This window comes from Corvus brachyrhynchos, unplaced genomic scaffold (assembly GCF_000691975.1).
Source record: "Corvus brachyrhynchos isolate BGI_N302 unplaced genomic scaffold, ASM69197v1 scaffold167, whole genome shotgun sequence".
NCBI lineage: Eukaryota > Metazoa > Chordata > Aves > Passeriformes > Corvidae > Corvus > Corvus brachyrhynchos.
The window spans coordinates 2522790-2543039 of NW_008239547.1; the positions used below are offsets into that span (position 1 = coordinate 2522790).

The 20250-nt window shown below is 38.0% G+C and overlaps 2 protein-coding genes across 5 annotated transcripts in view; both read right to left on the reverse strand.

The window, feature by feature from the left end:
- Window positions 1–3437, reverse strand: part of PRTFDC1 (phosphoribosyl transferase domain containing 1) — a 46861-nt gene extending 43424 nt beyond the window's left edge. The window contains exons 1-2 of the mRNA XM_008639316.2: window positions 3379–3437; window positions 462–555 (exon numbers count right to left, since the gene is read on the reverse strand). Coding sequence (XP_008637538.2) covers window positions 462–555; window positions 3379–3437 — 153 coding nt within the window. The remainder of the gene's footprint in view (window positions 1–461; window positions 556–3378) is intronic.
- On the reverse strand, window positions 2699–20244 carry ENKUR (enkurin, TRPC channel interacting protein). Of its 4 annotated transcripts, none has more exons than XM_017741525.1 (6): window positions 20015–20103; window positions 18154–18296; window positions 16396–16541; window positions 15056–15276; window positions 13078–13224; window positions 2699–3720 (listed from the first exon to the last, which is right to left on the reverse strand). In XM_017741525.1, exons 2-6 carry the CDS (start codon window positions 18192–18194, stop codon window positions 3505–3507), a joined length of 771 nt encoding a protein of 256 aa, XP_017597014.1. In that variant the 5' UTR covers window positions 18195–18296; window positions 20015–20103; the 3' UTR covers window positions 2699–3504. The 4 variants fall into 4 exon arrangements, with proteins under 4 accessions (XP_017597014.1, XP_017597015.1, XP_017597013.1 ...); XM_017741526.1 differs by lacking the exon at window positions 18154–18296 and adding an exon at window positions 18029–18111 and having other exon boundaries at window positions 20015–20102; XM_017741524.1 differs by lacking the exon at window positions 18154–18296 and having other exon boundaries at window positions 20015–20244.
- Window positions 20245–20250: the final 6 nt, after the last annotated feature.

The following is a 20250-nucleotide window of genomic DNA, read 5'->3' on the forward strand; positions in this document are numbered from 1 at the left end:
TGCGGGATGGAAACTGTGCAGGTGTAGGTACGGTCGGAAGGGTGGAAAGGCTTGGGCAGGGCTGACCAAGGGGCCTGGCCTGGGTTAGTAGGTAAAATTAAACTGGTGTGGTTTAAACTGCCGTTTTAACAGGACTTTGCTTATACTCCAGGAGAGAATAAAGCAAATTTCCAATAGTTCAGTAATCATACTTTCCATCCTCGCTGTCTGCTGGAGTTGCTGCTCCTTCCCCACCACCGTGCACATGCTGGAGCTATGTCTTCCCATTGCCCCCAGCCCATGCCCATGGTGCCTATGCTGTCTGTGCAGTTGGAGGAAAACAGATCAGGCACCAGGAACAACGCAGCTTTCTGCCACCCCCTTCCAATTCTGTAAAAATTATTATTAATATTTTGGTTTCACTGCCTTCTCAGAGGAGAAGGAGCTTGTTTTTTTCCTAGCTTACTATGATCATTGCCTACCTTTACGTTCCCATATAAGACGTTAAAATTTGGACTTGCTCTATCCTTTTTGTATCCTGTCTTTGGGGGGAAATGCCAACAGCCTCTCTGCCCACTGTGGAGAAAAAGAGAGCTTTTCACGTTCTTAAAATTGAAAGTTGGTTATAATTTCTGGTATCTGTCAAATACACAGCTGGTAGAATTCTGCCACTCCTATACTAGAAAATACTAAAGGAAGGAAAAGTTGCTCTTCGGGGAGACCTGGACGTAATGAAATATGCTTGGTGGTACCTGAGGTGCTCTCACCAAATGAGTAGGAAACATTTCAGGTTGATACACTACTTTTCTAAAATGTGGTCACTGACACTTGTAGGTCACAACAGATGGATCCAGGGAGCACTATGGGTATGTCTACACCGGGAGTTTGGTGTGCAATGTGGACTAGTTTTAAGGTGCATTCTGTTAGTGCACTTACATTAGAACTGATAGGACAATTCTTAGGAATCTGCTGTTAAGAAGGCTCCTATAAATGAATCATTTATTAAAATCTGGCTAAGTACTAGAGCAATTGAAGATTATTTTGTGATAAATTATTTGTTTCGTATATGAAGCCAGGTGTGTTTACTTTGTGATGAATTAAGGAACTATTCTTTAAAGAACTATTGCTATAATAGACAACATGTCTGGAAGAACAAAAGACCAGGTTTACCAAGTATCAGAAGTCCACTCCAGAATATATCTGCTTCAAAGTGGTGCCTGTAAATGAAGACTCAAGTGTGCTGGGAAAAAGTAGTTCCTGTTCACAATGCTGTAAAATAATAAGTAGTGAATTTGATAAACAGCATATGCAGACTTGTACAAAACTACAAAGAGTAAATAAAAATATTTTTGTAAAGTACATAGGGGACTTTCATAATGGACAAAATCTCTAAATAGATTTGCATTTCAATTACATGTCAACATTTCATACAACTATTGAGAAAGAAAGTTTAATATTTCATCTGAACTTTGGGTTAAATGCCCTGATTTGTATTCACGATCACTTTTCAGGATTCGAAGATTCTTCTTGTCTGAATGTGGGCAAGAATCCCTCCTAAAGCCCATATTTGCCCTAAAGCTAGCACAGTCTGAATCAGTTACCACCAAGTTACCAATAAAGCTGCTGCTACATTTATATCACAGAGCTGAACTCTATGGATCTGAAGCTATTTAGATTACAGCTAGAAACTCAAATCAATTCTGTCACTTCCGTATGAGGACTGGTTTCTTCTACCTTTCAGACTACTTGGGTTACTATTTACAGAGTTTTCTGTACTTTTCACTGTGTTCTTTATCAGACTACTGCAGTATAAGAGATTGTTCTGACTACACTGCAAAGAGAAGCTTAATGCTTTGAAAAACATTAACATGAACAAGATACTAAAAAATAAATTCTTCCAGCATTGTGCTGGGAAACTTAAGCAGGAGATGTTTGTTCTTCCCATCAAGATTGGATGACTGTGTTTGTCAAGTCTTTGTTTTGGCATTCTTCCAGCAATTTTGCAGGGCTCGCTTAAGGAGTGTAATGGAGTGTCATGTCTTGCTAATAACAATAAATATGAGTAAGGAAATTAAAAACTAGATAAATTTAGCTGGGGTACACGTTGATAGTACTGCTATCAGCAGCCACACACACAGCCCACAAGGCTGTTCTTCTCCATGCAGGATTTTTTCATTGGCACAAAATGTAATACATTTTGTTTCGTTTTGTTGCAAATGAGAGAAATTTGTGGTTCTGTGAACTCACAGAATTAGCAGAAACCAGAATTAGTGACATTCTTTGTGCATGACGGAAATGAAGCTGCTAAGGGTTTTCTAATGGAGGAATGTATACTTACTGAATGTTTATTTTTACAGTATGAACTGGTATAGAATGAATGAATTTACAGTAGACTTTCAAAACTTATTTTAATTAGGGCCAAAGTATGATTAGTGAAAACATGATATTTGGGGCTTAACTATGAAAAAGCCTATACACATTCTGAAGCATGTTCTTACTATCTTTGTTTAGCTGTTTGTTTATGAACTAAAAATAGGAGGAAAAGAATAAACATTTCTAGATATACAGCCATGGGAAATGATCAAAGGGGAAAAGAACAAAGAAAATAAGGGTAGATAAAACTAACAAGTAGGACTGGGTAGGTCTGGACACATAGCCAAGAGCCATAAATGAGCAGACGGAAGAAGCGACACACAGAGAAACAAAGCAGAGTTAAGACTTATATGCAAACCCCTTGTGAATTTATTTATATCTTTGGCCTTTACACAACTTTATAATTTCAATTAGATGTCTGTTCTTCTCTTACCATGTTACTGATAAAAGTAGGACATGCTCACCCTTTCACAACTCTAATGTAAAGAAATACTGAAGGTTGGGGGCAGGGATATGCCAAGAAAGCAGTCCAAGACAAATACTATTATGGAGTTACCTGTAAGCAACCTTTGCAACTGCATTATGTATTCTGCTTCCAAGAAGCTATAACAAACATTTGACAACTCAGTTTAATATGTAAACACCAAAACTAGACAAGAAATGCATGAAAATCCAGAATATTTCAAGAGGTATGGCTTACCTAGGTAGAAGCTTGCCAATTAGGGGATGAAGTAAGAGCTCTTATTCTGGTTCTGCCTGTTGATGCAGCTGTTACGTGAACAGCAGAACTGTAAACAATCTTATCAAGCATAAATTTGCATTTCTTAGTGGTTACAAGGTAAGCTACAGCACACACACACCCCCAATTGTGGCAAAGACATTTTTGGGTAAAATGGTTACTGAAGAGATTATTAAAAGCAAAAGTCTAGCGTATATACAGTACTTTAGGGCATGTTGGAAGCAATTCTGAATTGTTTTCATATCCAGTTTTAACATACTCCAGAATTTTGAGTTCTTGTGTATTACCTGAGGCAGTTACCCAGTCCATAGGGTGGCTGCTGGAGACCTTGAGTGTGGCAGAACATGTCTGGCAGACAGTATTACAGACATCTGGGAGAACGTGAAACAGCATTTCAAACCATTCCCCTACAGTCATGAACACAGGGAGGCCATAGGAAAAGCTGCCCCCTTAGCAGGGCTAAGGAGCATCCTGTGATGTGCAGCAGAAGAGATGCACATTGTTCTTCGTGACTCCTGTACTAGAGCAGGTGACACAGTGGCACTGCAAGCTGGAATCTGGCTCCTGTCCACCTTCCAGTTCAGAGGAATCGGAAAGTTCAGCTTTGAAGCAGTTGCAGCATCTAAGATCTACAAGGGAAGCTTGGTCACAGTTAACCTGTACTGAGTCTGTGAGACTGACTTAGGCTTTGAAAATTAACTTGAGCAAGTTTGATATCAAGAAAATGGCTAAAAGCTGCCATTCAAGATGTTAGTCTATTTTTTCAAGTATTTATAACCTTCAAATCACTGTTAAGCACTGCTTGACAGAACCCTGGGCTTTGACTTATTTGGTCTGTGATAAACATCTTTAATACAAAACTACATTTTGTTTGTTATTAATCTCACTGTGCCAAACTAGAGCAGCGAAAGCTTCACTTTGCAATTTCCTGGCTCCTGAAGATACCCTTCCTGCTTTTCAGGTTCATGTTATTAATACAGAGTCCTTATAGCTGAAAGAAATGCAAACAGAAATTTCCTCTTGTCCTTTAATACTCGAATAAACTTTATAATACTATGGAAATATTTGCCCTTACCAGCTATTTAGAGGTATTGACGTTTGGATGATAAAGCATTATTTTCAAGGAATGCTGCTCACATCATATCCTATGACAAATTCATCATGCATGACCATGAAAACTAGTCAGGGAGTTGTAACTATATAGTGGGTCACACCCAACGTAATGAATTTAACTGTTAGTTTTCTTTTTAAAGGAAGAACAACCATTCACTTGGCTTCATCCCTCTTTTTAATGTTTTTTTCTTTTTTTCTTTATTAAAACAAATCTGGGAAAGTCTGCCAAATAAAAGAATTCTGAGTGTCTTAAACAGCTAAATAAGTAACAGTTTAAGGGCTTTTTCTCCCCCAGAATAGCTCAGTTATATTTGATATAATTTTGCATACTTCACAGCTTGCCTAGAATAAACAGTGCAGTAACAAAAGTGTTTTGAAAAACAGAGTCTGGTCCCAAGAGTTGTCCTGTAGTGTAGGGCAGTGAATATTCACGGCTGGCCAGCCTCTGTGCTCTGTTGTGGCACAGAATGACCCACTACCCGAGGGTGCTGGAATGCTGGATTTGGACCATATGCTAATTTTACTGTTTGTGTAAAAGACAGATTATTCCTCCTGAGCAAACAGCAAAATGTGGTTGTTTCTCCCTTGTGCAGTGCTTGGGGCCACATGTTGAACAGTACTGGAGTTTTTTCCTCCAAAGAGAGAATTACTATGTTGCTTCCTCAGCTTTAATATGGACCTCAAAGCAACATGAGATCCTTTAACATGGACCTCAAAAAACAGGTCTAGAGCTACTTGTCCATTTTTACAGCAGCTCTTGGAATTAGAGGATTGAATCCCCTGAATTTTTTATATGGGGGCTCTCACCTAGCAAGACTAAATTAAACATTTATTTCAATAATTATGAACAACCAATAGCTTTTAAACTATTCCATAGTGCTGTCTAGGCTCAACTCATAGTTCTAACTTTAGGCACATATATCCTGTATTTAAAACAGATGGGCTCAAATTACCTAAGTCAGGAATCCCAAAAATGAGAAATGCAGTATTAATGGTTACCAGTGAAAAAGCCAGGTATAAGTCATTTACCATTGCATTTCAAAAACATTCTATGACAAAGACATGAATAAATCATATTGCTCCAGGGAATAAGTTAAGTGCTTTAAATCTCATTTCTCTTCCTTCAACTCCTACTTTCCAGTTGCTGAAACAAATGAGATGAGGGTTCTTGGAAAACAGATCCTTTTAGTAAACAACATGAATCTTATTGCATGGTCTTCATGCCCACATGATCATATTTTATTATTATTATTATTATTATTATCACACAGGAGCACCACTAACAGACAAAATCATGTCAGACACTAAGCAAAGAGAGAAAAACATGATCCACATGACAGATAACATAACAGTCTAAGACAAGAAACAGCACGCTACAGTGCTAGGGGAGTTCAAGGAAACTGCACAGGTCAGCGAGATAAATCCTAGTCTCAGCTCACCAACAGCTCAGCTGTTGTTAAATTTTTGGTGGGCACCATTGAAGAGGACATTTGAGGAAAGATTGGAAGACAAAAGTTACTCCGGTGTTTGCATGTTGGTGTGAATTTCTCCATGCTGTGGAGTCAATGTCGAGGCTGGCATGAACTAATGAATTAACACCACAGACTAATACTGTGACCAAACAGAAGTTCACTCTCCTAGCAGCATCAACAAGACCAGAATATAGCTGCTATTTGGCTATGTCTGTCTGTCTACAACTATTTGTGGAGGTACACTGTGCAAAAAAAATGTTTTTCATAACTTGGTGAAATGGAAGTCACATTTACATCAGTGCTCTTTAAACAGTAAAGAAGAAAACACAATAACTCACATTGCATTCCTACCATAATGCCACTGCTTAGCCTGGAAGGTGAAAATCCTGAATTTATTCATATTTTATTTACATAACTTTGCATGACAAGGAGCTGGAGGAAGATTGAGATAGTATGAAAAACCCTATAATCCAAGCATTCAGCTGTCAAGTGTACCTCACCACTTTAGATGGTCACTCATGGGAGAAATGGCTGTTCCTTCTTGGTTTGGTCAGGCTCAATACACCCCTAGTTCCTGGGCTGGACAATGCCAGCCAGCGGCAGGGCTCAGCAGCTGCCTTCCTTGGCTATGGGAAATGTCAGACAACCTTAATAACAGGGTTTGCCACCTGTCTCTCCTGTAATTACGTTATTAATATTATAAACATCCTAAAGCTGAGGATGAAAGTGTGGACTAGGGCTAGCACTTACCTAGGATTCCTATTAATTTGCATATATGTGAAATTTTCTTATCTAAAAGATGTCTGCCTTCATTAGGCATTGTTAGATATGTTGTGTTCCCTGAAATGTATGCCAGTGAAAGGACTAGATTTTAGCTTTGTGGCAGAGCAATCACAGCAGCAGTTTGCAGCACCAATTTTCCACAAAAATATCAAAGGGTCAGAACATGCCCTCCTAGAATAAAACCTACCTACAGAGACAATGGAAAATGAATTCAGGGAGGGTTTTCTCCCATTTTTCCCTCTGAACTTTGCCCTTACTGTTTTGTGAGGGGAATGAAGTTACACCTCTGCAAGGAAGGTTCTGAAGAACTGTCCCAGACTTAGTCCCCAGGAATGCATGCAGAGCCCAAAAAGCCACCATGGTCCAAGATCAGCCACATGGAGCCCATATGCTCCTGTCACAGCTGACGCTTGCTCGAGGCAGCTCTATCGCAGCCGTACAATCAGGAACTCCTCGGTTTGTGATGATGCCATATCTGATCCCTTCCTTCCTGAATATAAATAGTTTCATTCTCAAGAACAGCCAGTGAGATACTCATCATAATTTCATGTTGCTATTTTTAAAAAATAGATACACAGCTTTGTCATGCACAACTTCCAACAGGAAATATTTTCAGTTTGTGGCAATGTAACTCTTACTGACCAATAGAGAATTCATGCCCCACTTTGCATAGGTTTTATTGTGGTTATCCAATTTAATACGGACAATTTAAAATTACCAATTTTATGATTAGGAAGTACTGAAGCATTTTGGTTATAGTCTTCTAATTTCATTGATTATTAGTAACTGACTAGTGAATTTAAAGAATGTTTCAAGTGGTAATGCTACTTTTTAGCCTGTGGACAGACTTGTTTCTGTTAATATTTAATAGCTTTTATGAGGGAACAATTCTATCAGAACAATTGAGTTTATTCACCTTTTTCATTTTGTGATACCAATGGTATATATTAGTTGATTCATGAACATTATACTTTCAATTACTGGATTCTGTAAATTTATTTTATCAAACTTCCCAGAGAGAGCTAAAGGGTATGAACATTATCCTTCTGCATGCATTTTCAATGATTTTCATTATAACAATTTTTTTCCATAATCGGAGGTGTTGGCAGATCCCTTGGAATACACACCAAAAGGAGTTACAGCTCTCCATAGGGTGACAGAAGCAATTTGCATGTCTCGTGAGGGGAGCATGCAGCAGAGCTACCTGCAAAGAGCTATATGAGGCCCATGAAAAAAACCCCACAGCACTTTTGAAAGACACTACTGACAGTCCACTCAGCTACAGATGGACACTGGCTTTTGTCTCTTCCTCTGCTGTTAAGCAGGAATACTTTTTGCATCCCTTCCCATTCACTTCCTAATTTCCCAATAATATATTAATATACTTTTGACAATTTTTAAAAGCAATCATTTCTACTGGTGAATGATGATTATTTCTAAGTGTGGTCTAGCTGCTTGTACCAAATTTTGGGATAGGCCACCACCTACTCTGCATTTCCATAAAGATAGCACTGATGATAAATGGAAGAACCAAATACAGATTCTAACCTGAATCAGCCATGTAATCTACAAGTAAGTAAAAGCTGAGAGGGAAGCAGTGGGAATGCATGCTCTTTTGGAGCCAAATCCATTTTTTTTTTATTTCAAGCCATAAGAAACAGCCTTTTCTAATTACATTTAATTTCTTAAGAGGGGCATCAGGTACTTTATTAGAAGATAATGTGACATATTATTAAGTGCTAATAATTAAGTGCGGTTTTGTTAAAATATACAGTGTGTCATTCTTTTGAGTAAAAAGTATATTAAATCCATGTTTTACTAATCTGCATCTTTCTTCCAGCTTATATCCTTCAAAAATAAACATGACTGATTAACAGTAAGTTACATGCATGTCATAGACAACTATAAGAGGCACAAGAAATAGAGCTTAGAATCACTGTGAAGTCTTCAAAGCCATTCCCTGACAAATTTAGGAAAGGAACTTAATGTATGGGGAAATTTGGCTTTTCATTGTTAATTTCAAATTTTTTACTCTATCCTTTGCATGTCAGATATGATGATGTCACAGCAGCTGCTGGTGGTAGTGATTGATACCATACAGAAAAAGCTGTGTTCTGACTGACTGAAAAAGGTCTTTTCTAATCTAAACAATATCTATGATTCTATGAAGCAAAGGTTAACCAGTAGGAAAGAAAAACATTTTTTCCTTCTATGCAAACAATTGCAATAGTGTGCTGATACAATTTTTGTCAAAGTCTTGACTCAGATGCTTGTATATTGCTTTCATTCTAACAGTACACACATAATTCCAGTCAAAACATTTTTTAATCGTAGATTTACTATAGTATTACAGAATTATGTACTTGTAAAAACACACAGCCAACTACATGTGGTATCTGTATTGTGTGAAGTCTATATAATAATAGGTTTCCACATTAAAAATTGGTTCTGGTAACAAAAAATGAGTACACAAAACGTTACGCAGAAGCCAAGATGTTTAGAAATACGATCACTCAAGTTTTTAAGTAAAGCACAACATCTCTTTAATATGTAGTCCAGAAGCCATTCCGTCCTGAAGTTGTATTTACCAAGCTGTCTTCAGCAGCCAATTATTTCCTTTTGTTTTGGCTAGGCAAGGAAAAATGTGCTCCAAACATATGAAACAGTGTTTTATATGCTTTCTGTATGGTGTTTATAGAAATCTTAGTAGTTAATAAAAATTACAAAGAATAATAAATTAAATTCATTATTTATACTCAAAGTTTAGTTACAAATTTTATTTCAAAATGTTTTGGGAATTGTACAGATGAGAGTTATATGTAACAACTTTTCTAAGAAGCTACATACTTAGTTGAGTATTTCCTTCTAAATAGTTAAGAGTAGTGTCTTCTGAGAATTTAGAGAGGCACTTCTTGGAGATGTAGGGATAGAGAGAAAGGAAAAAACAGGCAATATCTGCATAACAATCCTTACACATCTGCAATGTAAATATTTTTGTGCTTCTCAATTGCTGCTATGTCATGTTCCAGTTGTTTCAGCTTTAATTCTAGCTCTTCTTTATGTATCTTCTTGTACCTGGTGTCTGTTAGTACTGGAAGACCCTGATATGCATGATTTATTTCTTCCCAGTTCTTTTTCAGTGCCTGGTGCCATTACATGAAAAGGAAATATATAAGAAAAACTTAAAAGTAAGAACAGCATGTTCATAAACTACTTGGTTTTTTAATTTATATTAACTTACATTGCTAAGTGTCACTGCAATGTAAAAATAATAGATAAGTACATGAATACTGTGTAATCATCTTAATTGGACCAAATTAATTAAATCCTTAAGAGTTACACTACTTGGAACTCCAGCCAAAATTCAGCAAAATTCAGCAGCAGTTTCAGGCCACCACTAGCTTAATTTTATGTAATTGAGACTTTGTTCAGACCATGGTCACCAGACTAATTCCACAATATTTTAACTTCTATAAACTACTTTGAAAAAATGTGAATTATTGCATTCCCCTTCTAATCTACATTTACAGTAACAACCATAGGCAATTTATTTATCATTTAGACTAAAAACCCTGTTACTGACCCTATCAACAATAATTTCAATAACTACTACTTTTCTTGAATGATGCTGTGCAAAGAATTACCTTTCTAGATAAACCAAACCATACCCTCCATGTATAAAACCTTGAGACTAAAACCCTTCCTAAAAAGTTAAAAATGCTACAATCCAAAACTTATTCACAAATCTATTAAGTCAACACCAGAGACACTTTTATCCACCAATATACACTGAAAGGAACCAGACAGTGGTAGAAAAATAAAATTTAAATCTTGTCTTTATATCCTTCTTTATACCTCTTTATATCCTTTACAGTTACCACAACTATTTCTCTTACTTTCTCTTCTCAAAAGTATAATCACAACCTACACATCCTATCCACATGTATGTGAGGATTTAGTAGAGTTTATCAAGTGCATCGAATGTCCTCATGAAAACTGTATGGGTGAACTTAATAACCACAACTAACAAGGAGCTGAGACAGCAATCAGTAAATAACATAACACGCCTATCAGTGAGAAAACACTTTTCCAAAATGTTTATGGCTCTCAGTTCTGTCACCTGAGAGGGTATCACAAAGTATCTTCAAAAATAAAGAATTGAAGTTACTCTCTTGGGAACTGAAGTTTTCAACACTGCTCCATAACTAAAACTGGATTCAATTGGCGCACTGATTTTATGGCACACTGTGATTTCCAGCCTCATGTCCTCCATTATTATTAAGCAGCTTTTCACACAGATTGGCTAACTGATGAACATACTGAAGTTAAATTTAGAGGGTTTATTCTTATACACATTTAGCTTTGAAGATTGTTGTTTCTATTTCAGAGCTCAAGGGCTCTTGCACTTAAAAACTTGTCTTTTGATGACTGTATGAATTGATTTAACAGAAAAAAAATGAACTCTTCTGCCAACACTAAGAAAAATGTAATCTTTAATATGAACTAATATTTTAACAATTCAAACCAGTGTATTTACTGGATAGCAATTCATGATTTTTGCATATTCATATTAAGCATCTAAGTGTTGTTCATAAAGGTTATTCCAACAATGTTCATATACCAATATCTACATAAATTTAAAAACCCTACTGCTACATGTGAAACTTAGAGCAACAAGGATATTTATCTACTGTCTTGTAATGATACTTGTCTTTGCTATCCAAGGCTGTGAAGTACTTTGATAAAGCTCGTAGTCTGCCAGGCATTAGGTAGAGTTTACAAATATATAGGCATAAAATAAATCTCATCTTTTCAAAAACTTTCATATAAGAGTCATTTGTAGATTCTTTAAATAATTCTTCTTTGTGTGCATTAGTAGAAACTGGTTCGGAAATAATTGAAAACAGTGAATTTTAAAACATTAGAGCACACACTCATCAAATTTGCTCTATCCCTACAAAGTGGAGAGATCAAAAGCAGATCACAACTCTATAAAAATCTCCTACACAGCTCCTCCAACAATGTAATATGCTGACCACTACTCCTATAGGCTAGATCACAAACTGAATATCCAACTCTATATAAGGAATTCTAATACATGCTGGATCAGTGAGAAATATGTACTGCATTTATCAACATTCTCTTTTATTCTCATAAAATCCCAACCAAAGTAAGCATAATGGAGAGTTCAAAAAATGTTGGCACAAATTACTTCCCTTTATTTTTGTAAGATCATGAGGCTTGATTTTGGTCTCAGGCATCTATTGCCACGTATTCTTTCAAATCAGATAGTGCACATGTGTTCAACAGCAATGCCAATTATTTTAAAGGACAGGAATTCCCATATGTCTACAGCTGAGCACTGGGTAGAGCACATACCCTGGGGACACTAATTCCTCCTGACAATATAACTGTATAAGTAAGCCCATGAAAGTGCAAATGTTTTTGAAAAAAGATAAAAAAATAGAAGAAATACTGAATTCATAAAAACAACCTAAAAACTTCAAAAGTTAAAAAAATATTCCAGTGCATTAAATGAAGAATGGTGAGCAGCTGAACTCCCGTGCCTTTTTTCACATATATTTTTGCAGCATAGTTAACTTGTTGGACCATCAGCTTGTTCCATGCCTTACTCACCACAAAAATATCCCAATCTTCTTCAAAACAGCATGCTGTTACATTCTTTATATTGCTGTCAATGCAATACCCTCACCTCTCTCCCATTCTCCTTTGTAGCTTCTACTACTTGTTGTATATGCAAAAGACCATTGTGCTGGACATTTCAGACCTTGCCAATTAACCAGTTCATCTTTCAGGCAAGTTAGACACTGTTTCCTCTCTAGATTTTTTTTTTTTGTTTGATGGGCATTCAGCATCTTAGAGCTGTCCATATATCTATTAATTTGTTTCAGGTGGATGCTAAGAGCAAGTTATTAAGGGACAGACTGATAAACAGGTATCAGAGTCATTTTCATAGGAAATTTGTCTAAAAAGTGGTCAGGAAAAATTCCAGTTCAAGGGCAGGATATACTTTTAAAATGTCTCTTTTATGGTATACTTCTTTTATGATATTAATTCTCTTTAGATAGTCTTGTGCAATAAGAACTGTATGAAAGACAGTATCCAGAACAGCTTGACAAAATACAAAATTTTCAGTCATAGTTCTATGACTATATTGCAATTAAATTCTGTTTTCTTTTTTTGCCACATTTTAAAACATGACCTTATGCTTTAATCAGTGACATCACAATGTGAAGATAGAAACTACCAATAAAAGGAGCAATATTCTGCATTAGGAAAAAAAATTGTATTTCTCCATTAATAAGTGTCACTAAATCCATATCGGTGATTTTCTGCTCTTTGAAGTTTCACTGAAATTCCAAGTCATCAAGGTGGATAAGAATCAAACAGAATTGAAAACTGGATTAAAACTGTAGCTAGAGCAGTTCCTTTCAGTTGTTTACAACTGTTCTACAGCACCATCTAGTGAAAAAGTAGCCAACTCACTCATCTCGCTTAAAAAACCAAAATAGTATACTTTTATTATTTATATGGACTTACACTACCTTATTTAGTCTTTTGGACATGTTACTAATTACACTAAATCAAAATATGCACCTTCAGAATATTTGTCCTTTCTTCATCAGATAGAGTTTTCATGGCTTTCTTCTTGAGTTGCTCCAAAACACTGGCCTCATATTCTTCCTCCTCTCTCTTAATTTCTTCATTTCTCCGTGTCACATATTTTGGTGTAACACCATAATTCTGCAAGGAGAAGGAAGAAGTTCCTTTTATATGGTTTTACGAAGGAAACAATGAGATACCTGTCATCCATAATATATTACATTTGCAAAAACAGCTTGGAATGACAATTTGTGCTACTGAGCACTAAAATCCTAAACCACCATGTTCTTAAAAGTGTCAAACATTTATTACCTTTGTAGCCTGAGAAAAAAACATAGACAATTCCCTTCAATTTCTTTTTACAACCTTAGAAGACAACAGAATCCAGAAACCAAAATGTCTATTTGTAAGAACTGATTGTTGAGCAAAGAGTTTGAAACCTGTTTATGACAGTGAGCTATTTTACATTTATATGGTGTCAGATTCTATGACTAGAAACATTCCTTAGAGAATTTCTTTGAAAGGTCTTCCTGTATCCTGATTTTTGCTGAACATTGCAACATACAAGAATACATACATGAAAAATGAACTAGTTAAGAAGGATAAACTATCCCGTATTGATGTGTTTCTGTGAGGAAAAAAATAACTTCTGAATATCCCACATGTTCTTGGGGAAACACATCTATTTTGCCATAACCTTTGTAAAATGAAGCTCATCTAGCTCGGACAGAAGATATCAGAGTCTACCTTCTTTCTAATAAACGCAAAATTATTCACAAATCTTTTAGCCTCAGGTAGCACCATGACTAGCACTGTTTATATACATGTTTAGCCATGGAAAAGTACTGCAAGGGCTTCAGGTTCTTTTTTGGCATCTTCTCCGTCTTGAGTTATGTCTTATGTCATCTTTTTTTTTTGCATAGTGCTCTGTCATGGGTTCCATGTTTAGATAAGCCAGACTCTTGATACATCTTATTTTCCTGGGTAGGGAATGGACTGTTCTTGTGCTCAGAGGAGGTTGTCCTTAAAAGCATGTCAGCTCTCCCAAGCTCTTTGCTTTCCAGAGCTGTCTCACGTGGGATTCTACTTACCAGATACCCTGAATAACCTGCTGTTTGCTCTCCTGAAGTACAGGGTCAGTACACTACCACCTGCCTCCCCAAGCCAGAGGGGATCTGGAACTGCTACATGGCCTGTGCCACCCAGACTAGAACTGATTATCACACCCCTGACCAATTCTTTCTCATTTGTAAGTAGCAGAGCCAGAAGAGCATTACCACTGGTTGGCTCATCCACCACCCATGAAGAAAGCTGTTGCTGACATGCTTCAGGAAACTTTTTGGATTGCTTTCATCCCATTGTGTTATCCTTTCAGCAGCTATCAAGGAGAGTGAAGTCTTCCATAAGAACCTGCATCGTGATCTAAAGATTTCCTCAAGTTGCTTAAAGAGATTTTCATCCAGTTCCTCACCTTACTGGGTGCTCCATAACAAACACATTTTTGACAGCGACTGGCCTTTCCTCTGATCCTGACTCACAGGCTCAACACAGCCTGTTGCCAATTCCACAGAAGAGCTCCATCATTTGAACAGCTCCTTCATTCAAAGGGCAACCCTCCTCTCTTCTTCCCTGCCTATCTTTCCTAAGCAGCGAACCTTCATTCATCACGGAATTCTGTGTCTCCCCATTCGACACTCTCTGGGTTCCCAATGCCTGACATATGTCATTGCTTTAGAACAATCACTCTGCAAATTTTTTTGGCTGACAGCATAAGCAAATGAAAACAGAGTAAAGGCAAGGCACAAATCTAGTGCCAGTGATTTCTTCTTGATGAATTCAAGAGGTCTAACATGAACAGCTATGATATCTAAACATCTCAAAAAGAATAATAAATATTTCACAGGAGAATGCAATAGTGAACCTAAAATAGGCATTACTAATAGTATTTCCAATGTAATTTAATAAAACTTACCTTTTTTTTAATGTATTTTGGAACAAGTCCTGAAGGTTCAAGGGGATATTTATCTCCCTGTCTTGTATCAACACAAAAAGGTCGAGGCTTTTTAGGCACCCCCCTGATAACAGCAACTGCATTTTTAATTATAAAATTCTTTTTAATTCGAATAACTGGGCGGTATGTCCTCTGTGGCACTGATAATGGAAGCAATTTTTTACCATCCTCTTCTTTTTTTTCTGTGAATAGAGCATGTAAACATCCTCAGCAATAAACTTGAAGAGATTTGCAATTTCATATTATTACACTTTTCAAAAGGGAAAAACTATGTACACAATTACATAGAAGTAGAACCCAACAGTATCTACAATGGAAGAACTGCCTGTCAATGAACCGTGATGTATGTATGTTTGGCCTAACAGAAGTTTCATAACCTAGGAAATACTATGTTGTTTCAGATGGGTTTTCCTTATTTGTCACTCATTTCCTCTTAACCACAGTAGTACAGGACTTTTTTCAAATGTAATTATAACTACTTTTAGTAGAGGTCCTCGTTGTCAGAGCCCTTAGGCAATAATGGCCCCATCCAGTCTCACCTGGGGCATCCACCCTGACCCCTTGGCCTCAGGAACCCCATTTCACCTGTCAATACCTGGATGAGCAGTCTCAACCCTAGTCCTGCTCCTGAAGAGTTGAGTGGAATCAGTGGAGGCACCTGGCCTGTGACCTGATTCTGCCTGATGGTCACTGGGACACTGACAGGACAGACTTTCCTCACCACCCTGCTCTGCTGGCCTGCCTCATGTGGTGGGACTGCACTCTCTTGGTGAGGTCTTTGCCCAGCGTGCATTTTGGTTGCCCTCAGTGTTTGACTCATCTCTCCATAGGGAAGAGCCCTGCTCCTGCTGCTCCCTAATGCTTGTAAACAACTTCTCACAATCCTTTATCCAGAGAATATAGAAACTCTTCCATTTTAGTGTAATCTTCTCTCCAAGGCACCAAGAGAAATTCAGTAGTCTCCTGAGTAGTCTCACTTATAGTGAGCAATTAAGAATTATTATTTCCCATCTTATTTCCCACTAGACATAGTTCTAATTCATGATCATTACCAGAGGTAATGATTTGATCCAGGTTGTCTGAGTTCATGTTCTTCTTTGGCAGAAAATAAGTATAATGTCACAAGTGACAAAGCTCATTCCTATAACAGGTGGTTTCCTGATACTGACCCCATGAACCAGTACTTTCCTGGGGTTTGTTTTTACAACCTGATAGCTGGCCATAACTTAGTACTGTAGGACACACAGACTAAACTCTCTACTGTAAAAAATACATTACATATATTTTCTGTCTACACTTACTTGGTGCTAGCTTGGGTTCCTTGGAATGTTTCTGCAGAAAATCATTTGGAGATGGCACTGCAACTTTTGCTGGCCCCATAGTTTTCCACTGAGATTTATTTTTCACTGCTTCATGTTTCACAAATTCTCTATATTTGGATATATACCTTAGAGGTTAAAAAATAGCCATGAAGAAGTTAAGGGTCAGAAAAATATTCAAAATATTTCTTCAAAGAATATACTTTTCTGCAGTAGTTCATGGCAAAAGCCTAATCTGATTTGTTTTGTACTCTCTCCCAAATAAAGGCCATCATTCACACAGCCTTCATGCTAAGGCTAAACCTAGTGGTGCACTGATAAATGAGTTTTCTGGTTCTGAAGTTAGCTTGATTCTTCCTTCAGCTCTTGTGTCTCTGATGTCAAGATTATCACACCTGGGGAAAAGACTACCAAATATAAATACTGAACACAGACATTCTGAAATTCAACAAAACCTAAATTTGGGGAATAAACTTGAGTATTGCTTGCATGAATTCCTTATGGTACTTGGTGTGATTCCTGTCCTGTGCAAGGACAGGAGTTGGACTCAGTGGGTCCCTTCCAACCCAGCATATTCTATGATTTATGCTTGAGAAAGGATGTCAAATGTAGTCAAGAATTGTACAGAATTCTCATTACTGTCCACTGCATCACTCTCAATGTTCCTGTCGAACCATCTGTTACAGACTCTTATGAGAGATTATATGAGATGGGTTACTGCTCTGGAATACCACAGCACGCTGCAGATTCCTTATATTACACAGATATGAGCTACAATCCTGAACAATGGTAATCAGTGCTGGGTTTGGCACTGAAACAGCCGATGTGAAAATCAGTAAGGGCTCAGACATGAAAAGCTGTATGCACATGGTATGCACACACTGCTGTTTTGGTCTAATGTTGCATATGGCATGGTAACTTCTGCTTTAATCAAAATCTCCAAAAGAAGCCAAATGCTGATCATTAGCTGATTAGCAACATCTTGCCTCTATCTGAAGGACTGAGCTGTCACAGATGTTTGCCTGAGGAAGCAGAACTCCCTGCTCCTGAAGCGAAGGTTCCCCCACTGTACTTTTATAATCTGTCCATCTTTAGGAAACATGTCATATTAATTTACGGTAGACAAAAGCTCATGAAAAACTGCATTTTTTTTATGGAAAGAAAAATGTTTATGAAAAAAACTATGCCATGTTTTCAAGTAAGCATAAATCAGAAGAACAAAAAAGATTACATATAGTGCAACCCATTCTATGGAAATACTGAAATAGGAGAAAAGATACCATGTAATGCTGGGCCACTGAATGTGTATCACAGTAGCAACACTGATAAAAGCTCTTGTCCATGAGCTGCAAATTTGCAATACATGTATTTGTACTTGATCATAACATTAGAACATGTCAGAGGACTTCATTAAAATTGTGGATGGAGTTCTTTTGTCTTTTGGAGGTTTGGTCTCCAAAATCAGAGAGAGGATTACGTACATAAGATTATATATAATTCCTGAAATACTTCTAGTTATAAGGAATGAGGTTTTATTTATTTTTTTCTGTTAAATTCATGGCAAACAGCTATAGACATTGCACAAACCAAACTGATAAATAACAGTATTTCTCACCATTTTCTAGGAGTGGCATTGTAAGCACACAGGAGAGAAAGGCACTGGCTTTATGAGAAGTTTGACCTAGTGGGGTTCAGAGTCTTGGAATGAGAAAATGAATGAGAAGACACTGAGTTTCTTACATAGTGGCATGAGGTAAAGACATCATTTGAGCTATACACATTCCTTTGGACAAAGAGATGGGGAAGCCGTTATCTTTTCAGTGACTTTCCAGGCCAAGAAAGTGGCTCAATGCCACACACCAATATCATAGGGTTAGAGAGAGCTGCAAGGAAGAAAACATGGTTATGGGGAGCATCAGAATCTAATCTGTTCATCATTTAGCAAGGGAAAAAAAGACAATACATCTGTAAGAAGACAGAGGAAGATGTCACCTATTCCTTAGGTGTCATCTTCGGATACCAAAGCTGGGGAAAATGAGGATGTTTGCTGTGGTTTCATGAGCAGTACCAGCCAGCAGAGAGTAAAATTTATATGATTTCATTTGGCAAAAAAAAACCCCAAACAACAAACTAGATTTTGTATGCATTAGTTAAAACTGGTCAGATCACACTATTAACCAGGTTCAACATTCCTGTTACCAGCTTAATATTTGTCACATTGTGAACCTAAGCACCAAGTGTGGTGACAACAGAAGCCAGTGAGATCAGAAGAGGATTTAGTCAGATTATATCCAAGCCAAGGAATCCCTTGCCTAAACTGAACCTGATGGTCATGGAGTATACAAATCTCTGAATGGTATTAAGTCAGGAACAGGTTTAGTGTGCATGCCTTGCCATATTGTCCTTTCACCTTCCTCTGTCTTCAAAAGTATCTCTGTCCAAAACTATATCCATTCACAATGGAAACAAACAAAATCTTAAAAATCTACTTTTACGTGGAAAAGATTCAGAACTAGGAATCTCACAAGTCTGAATCCTTTTACTTGAAACACGATACCTTTGTTCTAATGAGTGTCATTGATACAGCTACTTACTTTAAAGCTATTGAGTTATGACCTACATTACCCTTTCACTGAAGATGCTAAGTGTAATAGCCTTCTTTTATATAAATAGAGACTTGAAGAAAACCCAACACATCTGCATAACTCTTGGAAAAACACTTTTTTTTTTTTAATATTTATAACGTAAGAGGTGATAAAGAGAAGCAGAAGAAACAGTGTCAGAGGACACACCCGACACATGGGAAGCATGGAAATCAGAAAGCCCAACTTTTCAGCTGCTCACTGAGAAGTTGTTTTAAGCGCAAATAACAAAGATGTCATGTAATTCCTGTGCACAGAAAGTGTTTGTCAATTATCAATGAACAAGATGACACTTAAGATACCAAACTGAATCATCACCTCATGGAGCAGACTGTAAACTCTCAGATCATATAATCAATTAGGTTGGAACAGACCTCTGAATTACTGAGTCCAAGCTAGGAAAGAACACCAGCTTGTCAACTAGACCATGGCACTGAGTTCCACATCCAGTATTTCCTTAAACACCTCCAGGGATGGGGACTCCACCACCTCCCTGGGCAGCCCATTCCAGTACCTAATCACCCATTCCTGTGAAGAATTTCTTCCTAATGTCCAACCTAAACCTCCCCTGGTGCAGCTGAGGCCATGTCCTCTTGTCCTGTCACTAACTGCCCGGGAAAAGAGGCCAGCCCCACCTGGTGCACCCTCCTTTCAGGCAGTTGTAAAGAGCGATAAGCTCACCCCTGAGCCTCCTCTTCTTCAGGCTAAAAACCCCCAGCTCCCTCAGCTGTTCCTCACTGGATTCGTGCTCCAGACCCTTCACCAGGTTCGCTGCCCTTCTCTGGACACGCTCCAGCACCGCAAGGCCCTTCCTGATATTAGTGACTCGTTAGGAGGAGAAATAACTATACAAAAACTAGTTTGTTGGGGGGGGGGTTTAATACCTGTTACCCGTTAAATGCATTGCCTTGCCAAAACCAGCCACCCTGCCTGCAAGTGGCTCCGTCACACCCACATACCTGGCAGGTTTGCCGGGCTGCTCCGGCCGGGGTGGGGGGTCAGAGGCGCCCTTCTGGGCACTCTGCGTGGCCATGCTCCGGCCGCGGGACCCGGGGCACGGGGAAGACCCCACCTGTTTGCAGGGCTCTGGGCGCGAGGTGCCTGCCCCGCTGCGGGGCTGGGATATGGGGAAGCGCGGCCTCGCCGAGGGGCTCGGGGCGGGGCCGGCGGCTGTTGTCAGTTACCGGGGAAACCC